General features: G+C 38.9%; 1 protein-coding gene across 2 annotated transcripts in view; it reads right to left on the bottom strand.

The window, feature by feature from the left end:
- Window positions 1-445: 445 nt before the first annotated feature.
- The window catches only part of mxi1 (MAX interactor 1, dimerization protein), a 114,747-nt gene continuing 97,338 nt past the window's right edge, over window positions 446-17,854 (bottom strand). For both annotated transcript variants that reach the window (XM_062976268.1, XM_003218522.4), the window contains exons 4-6: window positions 13,145-13,259; window positions 9,785-9,956; window positions 446-7,476 (exon numbers count right to left, since the gene is read on the bottom strand). In XM_062976268.1, the coding sequence (XP_062832338.1) occupies window positions 7,313-7,476; window positions 9,785-9,956; window positions 13,145-13,259 (451 nt within the window). In that variant the 3' untranslated portion in view covers window positions 446-7,312. The remainder of the gene's footprint in view (window positions 7,477-9,784; window positions 9,957-13,144; window positions 13,260-17,854) is intronic.

Here is a 17,854-nt window from a genome sequence, read left to right on the forward strand (position 1 = left end):
GTGTATGAGAGAACTAATTTTGAAAATGAATCACATTTCGAAAGCATGTGATCACATTTCAGAATGTGATTGGATATTCCAAAGGAAAGTGGAAAAAGTACAAACAAACAAAAACCACAGTATGTATGCCCTTCATTTGCCTCAAAAGTAATTATTTAGATTGTAGGTGCAATTCTCACGAGGAAAAGCCAAGAAGAGCCCTCTTATACATGGTATTCTTGCTCTGCAGAAGCATGTGCTCCACTGTGAAAAATTGGATTGCAGCTCTTAAAAATGCAGAACACATATTCCAAATTCCAATGTAGAAGGAACATACTATTGCACCCTTTGAAGACAAAGTCAGCAATATGACCTGTGTTCAGCGCACAATTGTATTTGTGGCAACTTCTTTGGCAGTTTAGGTTTATGATGTGGGACAAGAGGAAGATAACAGTCTTACTAGAAGTAAAATTTCATAAAATTTATTTGTATATTTTAAACAAGGAAATATAGATGGCCACAAACAAAAGAATGTTTACAGTGATGAAAAATGCAACATCATTGTCAGCACCATCCCTGCATCATTACAAACAGAGCTCTGATCAGCATTTCAGCAGTTTTTTTTTTTTAGCGTTTGTTTTTTTTAGAAGACTGGCACTACTCAATCTGAGAACCAGTCAAAGATTGGTTAGGATTTTTTGTTTTGTGTCTTACTTTTTCAAGGTAGCAGTTGGCTACAGCACCGATATAGTAACTGCACCACATTTCAGGAAAAAAACACAGTAGTGATCTGAAAAATTCTAAAAAAATAAGCTCGTGCCAAGCTGTCTACATATTTGGAAATATGCCAAAGGATAGTTTGAACTTGGAATTGGTACAGTTACCAATTCCAAGTTCATGCCTTGATTGGTACAGATAACTACATAGAAACAAAGCACTGTACATTCGGTTTCCCTTTTAATATACAAATTGCAAAGGAAATCCACAATTCAGAGAAGGCTGAAACATTATTGATCGGTATTTTTCTGTATAGTTGGGAAAATGATAATGCACATACCTAGTTTGTGCATCAGATATTGGCTAATGCAATAAAAGAAACAAAATGTACTTATTTCGTTTAAAAATCTTCAACAAATTTATTTTACATCAGAATATAATAGCTGTGTTTTATGTTGGAGTATAGCGAATAGCTGCAAACTTAAGACATATGAAAGTTAACTTGCAATTTCAGTGATTTCCTTTCTGTTAAAATAGCAAAGCAAAAGAAGCTTCGAAAGACAAGGAATGAGAAAAACACGTTGGGATCATCAAGCTAAGTTGCCATGCCAGAACTTTTACATTCTTCTTGTGCTGGATGCTATATACTGAAGTTTAGTAAGACTAATCTTTTAAAATCCAAGAGCATCATAATGTATCAGACACTTGGGCTGGTGAAATAATTGCAATAGAAAAAAGAAGCTGCTTTTTCTGAGCTTGAAACAAGTCAATACACATAGCATGTCACATGCTGAATTGGGGAAATAGCTTATCTTAACATAAGCAACATCAGAAAATTTTCCAGAGAAGCACTCAACCTGAACTATTTGGGTTAAATTTTAATTACTTTTTGAAAATAATAGCTAAGGCATTTTATACATTCCAGGTGTTTCCTTGCTGCACCTGACAAGTACTTCATTCAGATATTGTTTAATCTCTTGTAGCCAAGGAAAAAATCCTGCTAACTTGTGATAAACACATCTGCATTAAAACAACCCCTTCTCACTGGCAATGTTAGCTTCTCTGATACAGAAGAATTTTTTTTCTTCCACAGCAGTTCAGCTGAAGTCAGTATAGGAATGGCTGTAGAAAGGCAGGCCTTTAGCTTCCCGACATACATAAATTTGCTGTGTGTTGAAACAATTACAAAGTGACATCTTGGTTCTAAAACTGTAACTTGCAGTGTGCCCTAAAAACAGTACTGCCTGTTTGATTTATTGCTGTTCAGCCATTCTGTGCTGCCCATATCTTGTAGATTTTAATTTTGTTCCTTATATGAAGTTTGTTTTTGCAGCAGAGCCTTTATAACTGAATTTAGCTGAAAAAGCCCCTTGAGGGAAAAGGACCTTCCATCACCCTGAATAAAGATAGGTATCCTTTGGTCCCACTGCAGTTGTTGGGCTTAATCCTGCTTATTCACTGTTAAGTATTTACCTTCCCTGTATAGCTGTCACATGTAGAGAATATGGGAAATGCATTAAAGGACGATGCATGAATGCAATAGGTTTGGTGGTCGTATCCAACACAAAATCCTGCACATGTTCCTTTTAGCTTCTTACTAACTGATCTTGCAAGGAATCTTTGAATGGTTGCTTAAAAGTTGGGTTGACAGTTTGCCCTTTTCTGTGTCCAGTGATCATGCAACTAGGACCTGAAATCTCTGGCCCAGTTTGCTTTCTTTCAGGGAGGCAGGATCTACCATAGTCAGTAGAAGTTTTTAATGCTGTGAAACTTAAGTTGTATTATGTATAAAGAAGTGCTGTGAGGAGAGATGGCAACTATGTGAATGCTAGATGATGTATCAGAAATGCATAGTAGTGCATTGTGAGCATAACAAAGTTACCATGAGCAGTTTACTTAGTGCTTAAGTGTGGTATGAGTGAGTGCTGTAACTTCAGTTACTTCGGTCTGTTACCCTGTTTATTAATAAGTCTACACCCCCTTTTAAAAGAACCTTTAGATTTCTTAAATCTTTAAATAATAATAATACCCTGCGGTTGAACCAACTGTACTGAGTAATACTGCATAGCATTCAGTATGAGATAAATGAGATTTTCTATGAGCATTTTCACTGCAGAGAAGAAAAGTAGACCATTCCAAAGAAACACTAAGAATTCTTTTCCATGGTTTCTTCTCTATTAATGGTTCAACCATTACATACAATTAAAGGAACCTGTGCATACTGTCACATCAGGTGTACATCTTTAACCCAGAGCAGTATGATGATGGACAGGTTCACTGAGCAAGTGGAAGAATGAGAAAAGTGACGTCAGCTATTGCTACTTCTTTCTAACAGAGTCTCCTAAGGTTTGGTTTGAGAAGGGACCATGGTACCTGATGCCCCTGCTCTTCGAAGCTGCCTTGATGATTGTTTCATTGCTCCCCTTAACATTAGTAATCAGTCCCAGTATTCAGTTGTTGTGCAGTATGAAAAAAGTACATGTATATCAAAATCACAGAATTTTCTAACTCCTCAGTGCATGAAGATTGAAATGAAAATGATGACTCAAAGATAATTGTGTTTCTGAGGATCTTGAGTTACAATTCATTGCATGTTATGGTCTGTATTAACTCAATACCATCAGCATAAGCCATACTATTCTATAACTGAAAGGAGTCAGAAGTGCTTTGCCATGGGGTATAAAATCAAGGTTAAATGGAATCCAGTGGCTTCACTCAAGACAACAGAGAGGAAAATGTGCCCCCGAGTATACAATTACTGAATGTATAGTTGCTTCTTTCAGATTTAGAAGGGAAACTGGGAGAAGCATTTACAGCTCCAAAACTGAGTGCATGATTTACATGCAAAACGTTCTGGTTCAGTTCATCGTATTTCTAATCAAATATCTATACTATTGTGGATTCATTATAGGTTTACAACTATCAGCCTTTAGAACATGCATCTTCCATGAACGAAGATCTGGTGGTACATCTGAGAGTTGAAACCAAGATGCATATACAGTTTTGAAGCTTGCACCAAGGCAAATGCTACCTTCAGGTGGGGGATTTTTCTCAGGACTATAATATGTGGAGGAAAAACAATTTCCTCTCTGGTCTGCTAGATGGCATCCTGTTCTAGCCTTTCTTCTCCCCTTTCCCACTGCTTGCATTTTAGAAGCAAAGGGCATTTAACCTGGAATGAAGTTTGCCGTAAGGCCACAAAGCTATGTTCACTGATCTGTGAGAACGCCCCACTGAACATAGTAGGACTTATGCCAAAGTAAAGATGCATGATTGCTGTGGAACCAGCCATCCATGTTTTTGTACAGGGATGAAATGGAATGAAATTATCACAAGTGTAAGAAGCATACAAAATCACAAGCTGTTTTCGTGATGATCAACACTTGGAAGAGCAGAATATAACTCTTAGGTGCTATAAAGAAGCTTGGTCTACTTTCAGGCACTAAACTAGCATTAATTTGCTACAGAAAACACTACTCAATGTAGATTGCACTGATACATTTCTTCCCAGAATGGGTAGCATGCCACCCATAGAGTTTGGTCCCGATTGCTTACTGATAGATAGTTTACTGATAAATGGAGCAATTCAAATGTTATGTCCATCATAAAGTAAAAGGTATGAAGGGTGTTGAATTTGGTTTAGATCTTAGAAGGTATTTTGGACTATAGTTCCCAGATGCCCCTAGTTAGCATATCTGTTCAGCTGGGGATTCTGGGAATTGCATTCTGAAGAAATAACTTCCCAAGTTCTTGTTGCTTCTTATTCCATCCTCTCGTAAACTTAAAACACATACACAGTTGAGAACTGAACCAGAACATGATCCAATATAGCACAGAATTGTCTATCCTGAGAAAGCTTTTTTATCTTGCTCATCTACAACTGTTTTTATTTACAGAACATGTGCTTTTGCGATATGAGCCTGTGGAGTCCTCTCCTGACTCACAGGCCAGTTTGAATCACATTCACATGGGCTGATTTTGTGAAACGTGAAATTAACTATGGTTGCTAATATGAGTCGCAATGCTATGTATTTTGTTCATTTGAGTTTTCATCAGATAGTCTGACTGTCTCATAGAATTGTGCTAAGGCACAGTCGCTTCACGCATGCAAATTTATGGGCTAAGCAGACCTCAATACCATAAAAAAGAGTTCCTATTGGTTCAGTTGAAAGTTTTATCTCCCATTCACTACAACTAATGAGCTGTTAGTCCCACCGCTAGAGGGAGAGATTACCGCATGCAGCAAACCAGAGTGTTACATAGTCACAGGGGGAGATTGATGTATAATAACTGGATCCGGGCTTTAATGAACAGAAACCCCAGCTAGGAACATACTATATAGCCCTGGAGATATTATGGTTCTATTTCACGAAACATGTTCTAAAGCTGTGTTTTGTTATTATATAACACAATAATAGCTTTGGGCTGAATGGATAAATATGTGGGTTTCAAGCACACACAACGTATCAGTATTGAGACAAGATCTATGTGAGAAGTCCTTTGGGGTCATCTAATCACATGGAAAATAATTAGTTTTTAAAGAATAATTCCAGGCACAAATAACATAGGTATTCTAAAGTCTCATGAGTGACCAAAATGGCAGAACACAGTGCATTTCAAATACAGAAATGTTTAATGGTGTTAAAGTGCTACTATAAGCAGAACCATATGCCAACATTTAAACACAATTCCACTGCACAGCTAAATGAGGTTACCTTGTTTTTTTAATTATTTTGTCTTTTTAATTTTTTGTTGCCCAGCCCTATCTAAAAACAATAAAATTAAAAATCTACAGGACTGAAATTAACAACCCAGTAATTATAATCAGCAATAAGTTATGAACTTCATAAAACATTTTTCTTTTCTTTTTTTTCCTTCTTTTTTGTCCCTTAATAATGGGGGAAGGGTAGACAAATTACTTAAAAGTTTCAAACAAGTGTCATAAATGAGGTCTCTAAAAATATGAAACAGTAAAGTTTAAATGTGGTAAAGGAACATTAATAAGAATCCTTGTGGTTAAAAAGCTTAAAGGAAAAGCAAAGACCTCAAAGTGCAGGTTAGAAAGCTCATCTTGAAGGGAAAAAATATGATAAAAACATTGGATACAATCTTTTTCTTGTTAACAGCAAGACAAGAGCAAGCGTTCCTCTCAGGTGGGGATGAAGATATCCCACTGGGGACCAACTGCTGGCCAGCTGTTACAATGAGACACGTGCTTTGTGTTAACTATGGACCCAAGACTATGGGAAGGATCCAAGTGAGAAAGGAAGTCCAGAAAGGAAACCAAAAGGAAGAGCCATTGAGCCTGAGGAGAGTCCCTGTTTCTTTTGTGCCTGGCAGCAGAAAAGCAGGTCCCTTTCCATTGGTTGGTGTCAATTATAAAAGACATTTGCAGAATAATGCCTCAAAGTTCTAAAAAGACATTGTCGCATGTAGATTCTCTCACCCAAACAACTTTTACAAACATTTATCAAAATAATTTGCAAAAGAAAAAATAAAGAAGAAAAGATAATTGTGGCTCAGAATGGAGGCTGTGCCTTTCCTGCGCATCCCCATCATCTTCATCATCTCCATCTTTCACCGGCTTCTGTCTGTCTGCCTCTGCATCAGGAGCATCATTCTAGTAAGGAGTTAACTGCTGTAGCCATTGAATCCGGAGAGCTGGTCGTGCTGGTATTTTACAGCTCAATACGCTAGTGCTAAAATCATGCGGGCCAAGCTCTTGCCTTAAAACAATGTCCAGCAGAAAGTTGCACTGAATGAGAATTGCTTCCAGATTTGCAGCTCCTCAACTCTTTTCACAGGGCATGAGCAGAGCTTTTCACTTTTACTTTATTTCTTAGGTACGTACAGATCAAAGTTGGCTGGAGAAACCCAAAGGGTAGAAGGCGCTGATTGGACTAGCTTCTGCTGGTGAGAGTACACAAAAACTGTCCAACTTCATAGGTTTTTTTTTTTTTAAAAAAAAGAAAAATTCTTAAATTGCGAGACAGCATTTTAAAGAGCCTGGAGCTCTGTAGTTCAGGATATTGTGCAAACTCATCGGGAGAGGCTGATCCAATAAACTATGATCACCTTGGCTACTTTTGTTCCAAAATGTGGAACAGACACACAGCTATCCCATGTGTGCTCTATTATCGATATTGGACAAACTTCTTTCTTATTAGCACCATTTCCATGGGACAATGGAAAAATGGTCAACTGTGGGGATAATTTCTCTGGAGCTGTGACAAATCAAGAAAGGAGTTTTGACAAATTAATCCAATAGCCAAGATCCCATGTCCAATGAAATAGTTTCTAAGCAAAGCTATCCATTATACATGGACTAATTTCAGTCCAGCAGTACACAACTGGAGTGCTGTCTCTGACTTCAGAATAGTTATGTGTTTAGCACTAAGTCAGGATTTTGGGACTGTGACAGTGTGGAGATTGGTTGCCTATCCAATTAGGTTCCCACCCTCTTGTGGACCCATGGAGCTATTCTAGAGTTGCATCTTTCCAAGCTTAGCTGTTGAAGTGTAGTTTGGAGAAGGAAAAATACTGTGTCTTAAGAGCTCTGCCAGGTGAACGTCAATTGCCCCAAAGAAACCAGCTGTACTGCCCCTAGCACCATGCTCTAGGAAGTGAAGGAGAGCTTGACACTAGCGCTGGAGTAACCCTCATCACTCCCAATGCTCTGTAAGCTGCTGTGGTCATCAATGTCACTTGTACTGGTTGTGCTGATATCATCCACATCTCCATGGGAGAACTCTGTGCTTTCCACATCCACTTCGATTTCTTCTGCAAAAAAAAAAAAAAAGGCAAGTGGGCAGCATTAGTGACAAGGCTCATGACAAGAGGGGGATTCTAATGTTGGTGCCAAATCAGGAGGCTTTAATGGGAGAATATGTCAAGATCTCTTGATGGGACAGAAGACTTCAGGTCGATATCTACTGTGGAAGAAATTACTGGATGGGTTGTCCCCACTAACCTACACTAGGGACCACATGGGTACACCAGAGGCATAGATGGAGGTGGGAGACAGTAAAGATCTTAGCCATGCTAGTTATGTACATAATGGGACAAGATCCTCCATATCAAAGAGGCAGGGAACATTTCCAAACAAGATCTTATAATGGGATAGAAGCCAAGGAAGTACAGTATAACATTATTGATTATTACAGGTTTTAATTGGCTTGCTTCCCTAGAATAATAGATTTTAAACTTAAGAGTTATTGTTGTGGATTCTAGAACAGAAGTGGGAATCGTGTAGCCCTCCAGTTACTATTGGACCATAGTAAAGTCAAGTTGCAGGTGTAAGTCGGGCAGGATGGTTCCCACCTCTGCTCTTGGCAAGAGAAAAACAGACATTATTTAAACCTTTAAGAGCATATTTAGTCACATCAATTGGAAGACCACTTGAATCAGAGACTGACTCAACCAGTTTAAAACATCCCACACATGCAGTAAGGACTAGCGCTAGTGTCGATGCAAAATTAGAATTTTTAACCAGGTATAAAACAAATTTAGCTCTTGAACACCATGCCATCTAAGTATTGATGAAGGTTGCTAAAGCAAGCAAAAATTGGAGCAAAACTAACCAGTTATATCAGATACGGGAATTCAGCCTAGAAGCGTGAATTAATCAGGGTATTTCAGGTTGAACAAGATCAACTTCTGAGTTGCGAGCATTTCATCCCAAAACATCAGGAATTTATCATCTGCTCATTCATCTCTCCACCCTCAGCCAATTACTACTTTTTGCACCTGCACGTACATAATTATTTGGGTCGTGGTGTTTTACAATCCTTTTTATCATTCCAAAGGAGCTCATATTTACATGCTAGCTTTTATTCAAAAAGAAGGGTCAGGTTTAATTGTGTTAACTGGCCAAGCTGTTTCCCAGTCCCACAATGTGCCACATGATAGGAATTGTAAATGTCTTTTATGCATAAGACCATTAGTGCATCTCTTTCCTTTTTAAACAACTTTGGTGCCAATTATACCCAAACAGGTATCTGTAAGATATATGAGTTTCAGAGATTTATAAGATGGGCTTTATAGCTTATAGCTACAATGAAGGTGCAAATGCATATGATTATTCTATTTTTTTAAAAATATTTCTACACTGTCTTTTGAGGCAATGCTTTCCCAAGATTCTGCACAAATAAAACACAAAAAGTGATGATATAAAGCACTCATCATAGGGGGCCACAATAAAAACTGCTATAAATTATACAACAGGATTCCTTTAAAAGCTGCTCAGTCCCAAAAAGATTGGCCCATAAAATTGTGATTTTTCAGAAATTGACAAACTCGACTTTAATTAAGGTCATACATAATTTCATTAAAGACCAAGAACCAGTAAGTATTTTGGTTTGCTTTTGCTTTTGAAAGGGAACATTGGTGGGGATTATCAGAATGAGGATTTGAAGAATAGGAGAATTAAATACTATGTAGAAATTTAAGGTATATAGCTAGAGGAAGGAGAATAAATACTGGTCGATCACTATAAGCATTAGCTGGAAAGTCATCTTTCCAACCTTTGTATTTTTTATTGTGTGATGTGTTTGTATAGTTTTTCAGTATAGTTTTGTTAACTATAGTTGCAATTTTAGTTTAGTTATATTTGTAAGCACCCTCTGTTTTAGGTTGGAGAATCAAAAGATAGTATTAAACAGATGTGGTCCTCTAGCTGAGTGGCATGGATTTTGGACAACAGCGCCTGAGGGATTTTGGGATTTATAGCCCAAAATAATAACTTTTCTAAATTCTGATGATACTTGAAGCCATCCTTATCTGACTCCATCTATGAATATAGGAAAAATGTTAGCAATATTTAATCAAAAGACACTTGGGGGCCCCTTCCACATTGCCCCTGTATCCCAGGATCTGATCTCAGATTATCTGTTTATCCCAGATTATCTGGCAGTGGAGACTCATATAATCCACTTTAAAGCAGATAATCTGAGACCAGATCCTGAGATATAAGGGCAGTGTGGAGAGTCTATGGTGAGAAGAAGGATTGGCTGGATAGAAGAGTGAAACACTTTGCTTGCTTAGCTCAACACAACAATGGTAACATCAAGACCACAGAACCAATACCGACCCCGCTCTGAATCAGAGCGATCTGAGGAAATGGTTGATCCAGTGCTGTCCATTCGTATTCGCTCAATGTCCTGAGAGCCCTGCAGCTGCTCCAATCTCCGCTTCAAGAACCTCTGCTCTCTTTCCAGGTTCTCAAGCTGGTGCTGGCTTCTCCGGTCTGCATCTTCAAGTTTCTGCCAGGGCAAAAGCACAACCAGTCACTGCTTGCTTTCAGGATTTCCTTAGCAATTTTTTTTTGCATGGCCCCTTAGGCTATGCAGAAACATTGTGTGATTTGAGAAAAAAAATCCCTGCTCATTTACTAACATCTGAAACAAATCTATGCTCCCACTGTGGCACCATATCAACCTCCCAGTGACACCCCCTCTTCCCCCTTCCAAAACATTTGCATGTGCCTTGGACAGGATTTTCGTAACAAAAAAAGATGGGGAAGTCAAGGGGAGCTTGAGCAAAGTGCTTAATTAACATGAGATGCATTGCCAGTTCCCTCCCATCGTTTCTTAACGTAGAAACTTGCAGACCTTGTTCAGATTATTTACATGGAAAAGGCATTAGGAATAAAAAGGCTGGAACACCCGTGTCAATTTGGTTTATTAGGTATTTCTTCAAAGCAGTTTCCCGTTTGAGCTGGGGTTTATGTAATCTGCTGCAGACTTCTTTGATCGCAGCTGGGAAATCTTACCAGGCCAATGCACAGGGCTTCCTGATGGCCAGCATGTTGCATAACTCCAAAGTCATCTCAGGCTAATGCCGTCCATTTAAACAAGCAGGGTTCCCCTCCCTTGCTAAGCCTGAGCTGTTCCAGTGTGTTTAAGCACATCCTGATCCCTGTGAGCCTGGCACTAACCCTTTGTGAAAGCCAGCCGCCAGGAGAGGAGTCAGAAACGCTGCAGACGGGGCACCTGCTGCTGGGCTGCAATAAACAGTCTGGCTCCCTTGTCTTTTGCAACTGACTACGGCACATGCTCTTCCATTGCAGTTTTACATTTTGTAACCTGGCCATCAGTTTCCACACATCCTTTCTTGGCTTATGTGGATTCATACATATTGGGTGATAATTGCTCTATAGTTGTGGAGCAAGGGACTAGAAAAAGACTTTGATAAAAAGCAGCTTCTTTTTCAAGTCTTTGTGAACTGAAATAGGCCTGAACAGGTATCATCCAATACTACAACTGTTGTCTCTCCTACTCCTTACATTAAATTGAGCAAATTTGCCTCTCCTTAATATGCTGTAGGTATCTTGGATACAGCATGTGTTTTATACTGATTTCAAAAGGAAATTGTCAAATAAGCATCCTAGAAAAATTAACTACAATAGAGTCTCACTTATCCAACGTAAACGGGCCAGCAGAATGTTGGATAAGCGAAAATGTTGGATAATATGGAGGGATCAATGAAACGCCTATTAAATTACGTTATGATTTTACAAATTACGCACAAAAAATCATGTTTTACAACAAATCGACAGAAAAAGCAGTCCAAAACACGGGAACGTTATGTAGTAATTACTGTACCAAAACATTGCAGTATATTAAAAACATTGACTACAAAAACATTGGCTACTAACAAATTGACTACAAATAAAGATAGAATTGCATAAAATGAACTTACAGTAGAAACATTGTCAGAAATTAAATCCATAAACAGTTCAATCCTTGCTGCCTAGAGAAACAGCTGTGGATTGGGGCGGGAGGCAAACTGCGTTGGATAATCCAGAATGTTGGATAAGCGAATGTTGGATAAGTGAGACTCTACTGTACTTAGTTTCAGTTCTTCTTCCATCAAAAATATCCAATATATAATCAACGTTCTACATAATGCCTCTGGGAGGCACAATTTCCAAATCACACCACTAGCAAGGCACATCATTCTACACAACTTCATTCTCTTGTTCATATATATGTTTAAATAAAGGTAAATGTTTTCCCCTGACGTTAAGTCTAGTCGTGTCCGACTCTGTGGGTTGCTGCTTATCTCCATTTCTAAGCCGAAGAGCCGGCGTTGTCTGTAGACACCTCCAAGGTCATGTGGCTGGCATGACTGCATGGAGCACCGTTATCTTCCCACCAAAGTGGTACCTATTGCATGTTGATCTCACATTGCATGTTTCTGAACTGCTAGGTTGGCAGAAGCTGGTGCTTACAGCGGGAGCTCATCCCACTCTCCAGATTCGAACTACTGACCTTTTGGTCAGCAAGTTCAGCAGCTCAGCGGTTTAGCCCACTGCATGACAGAGGGCTCCTTATATGTATGTACATATATTTACAATAGACCCTCCACTTTTCCTGGGGTTAGGAGTGCAGGATCTTTGCACTCCAGAAATAAACAGCTTTTTAAAACCTGAAAGAACACCTCTGTATGAATCCCTAGATCTTCTTGGGCAACTCTAGGATCACTTTATGCCAAAAGCTGATCACGGGATCAACCTGGAGGATTTAGAAATTCCCAGAGATAACATATTAATCAAATCCATGGATAATCAAAATTTCAGTCGCAAATGTGGAGGGCAATTGAAACATTAAAATTAAATACTCCATTACCAACATTTGGGTAATTTCAAATCCTGCTGATCTTGGTCGTAGTTAATGAAATATCGGAATAAAAAATCAGGGAAAAGGGAAAAAAGAGCTAAAAGGAAAAAAGACCTCAGCCTACAGCTCTTGCACACAAGCAAGGGTCTAGTGCAGTGGTTCCCAACCTGTGGGTCCCCAGATGTTTTGACCTTCAACTCCCAGAAATCCTAACAGCTGATAAACTGCCTGGGATGCTTGGGTGTTGTAGGCCAAAACACCCGCGGACCCACAGGTTGAGAACTACTGGTCTAGTGTGAAATATGAAGATCATGATTATGTCTGTTTTGTGTTGTCTGGTTAGTCTTAAGATCACAGGAACACAATGGGTGCAATCTCACAAAAAAAACAAATAAAAAGAAAATGAGTTTTACACAAAACATATTTTTCAGTTGGACTGAGCCTAATGACTTGCAAACTGATGAGTCTGTCATAATGTGTTCCATTCAATGTCATTGATGAAGGAATTCTTGATAGGACATTGATATTAAATTTTATGGAATACTGTCACAAATAAAAGATATCTTTAAAATTAAAGGGTAAGAATTTCAGGACTGATACTCTGGATTGCTAGATCAACAATCTATAGTTATCAAATCTGCTTATGGACCAAACTAAGGCAGCAATCCTATGCAGTCAGGTGATACAAACTCTACAAAGCAGGGTAGTTATGGGTCTTTAATTCAGCAGCATAGCACAATTATGCCTTCCGGATGATTGAAGCTCAAGCACAGAGCTATGCCAATTGACAGGTAGTAGAAAAAACTGGCAAGATATTGTTGTTTTTTTACCTTGATATGTGCTTTGGCTTTGTTAAGCAGCCCCAGGGTCGTGTGTCTGGTGCAGTCAGGTCCCAATGGTATCAGGACTTTTAAACGTTCTAGGCACAGGCGGAGGTGAGCTCGTCTGTGAAAGAAAAGCCATAGACATCAGTGATATCTCATGAAATTAAAGTGACCTTTCTCCAGATAGTTGTCTGACATCAGTTCCATTAGGTATATCATCCCTCATTTCATCAGTAACTGACGTTCATCCATATTCATCCAAACATGGCCAGCTAGAATCCAATGTTGGAGCACCATGAAATCCAGGCTCTCTGCTGCCTTCATATCTGGGCTGTAAATTAAGTGACTGTCAGGCTTCACTTTTCTGTTCACACTCATTCATACTGTCTGCTCAGTCCCACCAACTACTCTAGATTTGTGATTAGATTCAGAAAAGAGGGAAGGAGGGAATAATGGGTGCAATTAGAAGAAGGACATATTAACTGAGAGAAGAACTGAGAAGGGAAGGTAACTATTAGAGGTAGATGACAAGGCACATCATGGCAGATAGAAGGAAAAACAGAGAAGGCAAGGGTTGCTGTGAGTCTTTCGGGCTGTATGGCCACGTTCCAGAAGCTTTCTCTTCTGACGTTTCGCCCACATCTGTGGCAGGCATCCTTAGAGGTTACGAGGTATGGCCATACAGCCTGAAAGACTCACAGCAACCCAGTGATTCCGGCCATGAAAGCCTTCGACAATACAGGGAAGGGAAGGCTTATTTGGGTAATGATAAGAAATATATATATATGAGATTATTTTGAGACATCACTTTAGAAAGTACTTGAAGGATTAGAAGTAACGGATTTGTTTTTCAGGGTTCATGTTTTCCTCCTGCCTTCTAACCAAAGTTCTTCTACAAGTTGCTTTTTTTTGGAGTCACTAATTCTACATCCTTTGAAATCGGAGATTCGTCACAGCCTAAAGTACTGTCATATTGCAGTTCTCCATAGCAGCCACTTTGAAATAGGTCTTTCTCAAAAATTCCAAGTGTAACCAGAGGCCCCAAAATGTTGAGGACACCTTTTTGTTTCTTGCCTCAACAATATGAACTAGTACAAATATCTACATATTCAGATATAGGCATCCTGAGTATGTTCCTATATCCAAAATATGCAACAACAACAAAAAGTAGAAGATTGCAGTCACTTTTTGTGCTGCAAATTTTGATGCAATAGCTTCTTCCTGCTTTGCTGTTTCCTAACAACACAAGGAAGCTTGGAATATCAGTAGGGCATTTGAACAAGTGAGATGCTAAGTGTATTCTTATATTAGTTTTTTGTATAAATTTGTATTGTGGTATATAAGAAAAAACAACAACTTACTATCTTCAAAATTCAACACTCAAAATACAAGTATTATTTCCCCTGTTGTAAATTCTTATATTAATGACCTACTTCCTGGTTTGTTTGGGAAATTTTGCACAAAGAATTCCATAGTTTACTTCAATTACTGCAGCCACATTTCTAAGATTGTTTGCAACGTTTTCCATCATCAGTGGAGACACTGTACCTTCTAGGTTTTTCAAAGGTCCCAGCTGCTCACTGACCCATGCCCAGCAGCAACAAAATATCCTCCCATATTTTGTGTTGTCAATGTCACACAATACACCTGTGAATCTGTAGTAGCCATCTTCACATGTTGATATTAGATGGATAATCCATCATATTACCTATTAGTATAATTTAGCTCCAAGACAGAAAGAGATAGAAAGATGAACTGGCTGTATTTTTACCTGGAAATGTAATGGAAGAACTTCACATTCTATAATGTCATTGTTAAAATAATATTACACAACACAGTTCTCTTTGCTGAATTGCTTTAGGTTGCAGACTGCAAATTTTTAAAAAATGAAGCAGCAAGAAAAGGAGTGAAAGGGCAATGGGGGAATCCAGTTGGTTCTACACAGACTTTGGTAAATAATTTTACAAAGGCGCCTAATTTCATGCGCTCATGGAAATTGATCAAGTGATTAACTGACCCATATATTACAGGAAAAGTAAATACACCAATTTTCCATAGTTAATAGTGCTCTAGGTATTCTATGATAATCAGCACTAGCTTTGGCTTCGGAGGACTCGTGGGCAAGATACCTTTTTTGGGAGTATTTTCTCACCAGCCTAGCTGCCATCTGCTGATGCCATTTTTCCTCTTCCCTCAACATTGCTACACCTGCTTGCTTACCAGGTAGAAGACTCACTAGCCAAATAATTAGTGGCATTCTCTTGCTCCACTTTCATACAACCACCATTATCTTTGCCACAGCAAGAGGAGGATGAACATATAGGCTGAAACAGCAAGGAAGAGGTCTAGAAGGTTCTCATCACTCGACTCCATGTTGAGATACCCAGTTATGCTCTGCAGACAGACAGTGATGCCAATTTTTATTGCTAGCCTGGGATAAGAGCCATTTCTAGTCACAAATAGGATGATTTGTTAGAAAACAAACGGACAATATTCAGCACATGAATTTTTTTTTTCAGGATTCCTGAAATGTTTAGCTTTTGTGTGGCTCATTGTATAGCTCAATTTTTTGGATGTCTTTCTTTTCCTTTAAAAAAGACCTGCAGTTTCTCCAAACTATAACATCCAAACATTTTTCGAAAAACAATATATAATATAAAACATGCTCCCAAAGTACACATTATTGAGATAATCCATCAGCCTAAGACTATTTTTTTTTTTAAATCAACCAATCACATGCTTAGGAGTTGAGAGACATCTTAACTCGGTACCAAATGATGATATAACACCCATGTGGGTCTCTCTGGTATACCCTGCATTATGCTGGAAAAGGGAAATCTAGTAGCAGAAAAACTTGGAAAGGCAGTGCCAATGCATGGTAAAGGCAGCTCAACTCAGAAGGCACCTTCAAGCATTACTACTTGCATTTTTCTTTTACCTCCTATACTGATGTTGGCATCCACTCTTTTTTTAACTTTTAGCTATTGTACTGTATAGTGATTAGAGGATTTGATTTATGAAGTCCCCTCGGGGAGAGGGAGGATTATAAATAAAGAGTTGTTGCTGCTGCTGCTGCTGTTATTATGTTATTAATAATGTTGTTGTTGTTGTTATCATTATTATTAAGTCTAGGGGCTAATCCCCACTAAATCATAAAATGCAACAGGTAAATTTGGGCCAGTCACACTCTCTGAGCACTAGACAGCCCTATATTCTGCTTTAACTGCCACAGTTACATCCTATGGAGTCCCAGCTTTGTAGTTTGGTGATGCACTAGAGAATTTTAAATGCTACCCCAGGATTCCATCAGTTGAAAACACAGTGGTTGGAAGTAGAATATGATGCTATAATTGAGTAATATGAATACATTCAATAGTATAATTCAACCAACCCAGTTTTAAGATTATCCCGATATAACTCCTGATTGCTAGTTCATCTTTAGATACAAAGAGTTACAACCTTTGAATGAAACAGCCATCACTCTAAAAAACTGGACAGGATGTGGCTGCCGCCCATAGTTTTGTCCTGTCCACATGTAAATTGGGGTGAGATAGATCAATTATTTTTATGAAAAGGAACATATGGGGAAGAGCACCAATTCTTTCTCTTCCTAATCTCTGCTGCTTGATCTGTTATTCCTCCAAACTCAGTCCTGAAACCATTAAGTGAGCTCAGTTGGTCCATTAGTTGATCCATCAGCAAAAGATTTAAAGCAGTGGTTCCCAACCTTTTTTTGACCAGGGACCACTTTGACCAAGGACCACTCTCCAACATTAGTACCAAAAGAGTTACGAATCGGTTTTTGGTCAAGTTTTAGATTCGGTTTGGTTATTTCGGGTGCAGATTAAGAAAACTGCATTGGTTATATAACATCAGCTCTAGTTTCTGATACAGAACATATGCAATCCAGTAGTCACCATCTGCTCACCCACAGAAAACTATATTTAATAATCTGGAGCTGATGTGGTCTATTCAATGCAATTTTCTGAATCAGCACCCCAAATAACCCCAGGAACAGGTCTTAAAACAAAGACACCAAGGCACCCCCGCTTCCAGGTGCTACATGGAATGGCTCTGCTCTGGGGGAGGTAGGAGGAGGAGAAGCAGTAGTCAGGAGGCTTGTTGTTGTGTCTTTTGTGGGTAGTCAGCCTCTCCCCTTCCATCATCCCCATTGCCTTGACTTTATAAGAGACTTTTGCAAGACTAGTTGCTCTTGTTGCAACGGTGTAGTAATAGTGAGGCCACAGACCATACTTTAGTTCAGGTTGGAACCACTGATTTAAAGTGATATAACATAGAAGGTAAGTCAACCCCTCCTCTCTTTCCCATTATTTTTCCAGCCTTACAAGTTGACACAACAGACAAGCAAGCAAAATATGCAGGCCTGCTCCTGTTGTGTCTAGACTAGCGCTGAGGAGTCTGAATCCCACCAGCTGTAATGAGTTCTGTAAGCCTATCTTTCTGACACGTCCGCAAAACTGGACTTTGATCTCGTCTGCAAATTGACTTACCCACACCTAGTTCCCAGGCAAAGCCAGACTCAAGCTGTGAACTTTTTACATATTAAACAGTCATTGATGCCATCTTGTTCATTTCTGAATATTTCCACTTTTGTCCTCTTGCTACCTCTATTCCTGCCATTTCACATGGACCACTGAAGGAGGAAGATATGCAGAAAGATCAACTGATTATCACTACTCATGTATGTGGGCTTTT

The sequence above is a fragment of the Anolis carolinensis genome, chromosome 3, assembly GCF_035594765.1.
Source record: "Anolis carolinensis isolate JA03-04 chromosome 3, rAnoCar3.1.pri, whole genome shotgun sequence".
Lineage (NCBI taxonomy): Eukaryota > Metazoa > Chordata > Lepidosauria > Squamata > Dactyloidae > Anolis > Anolis carolinensis.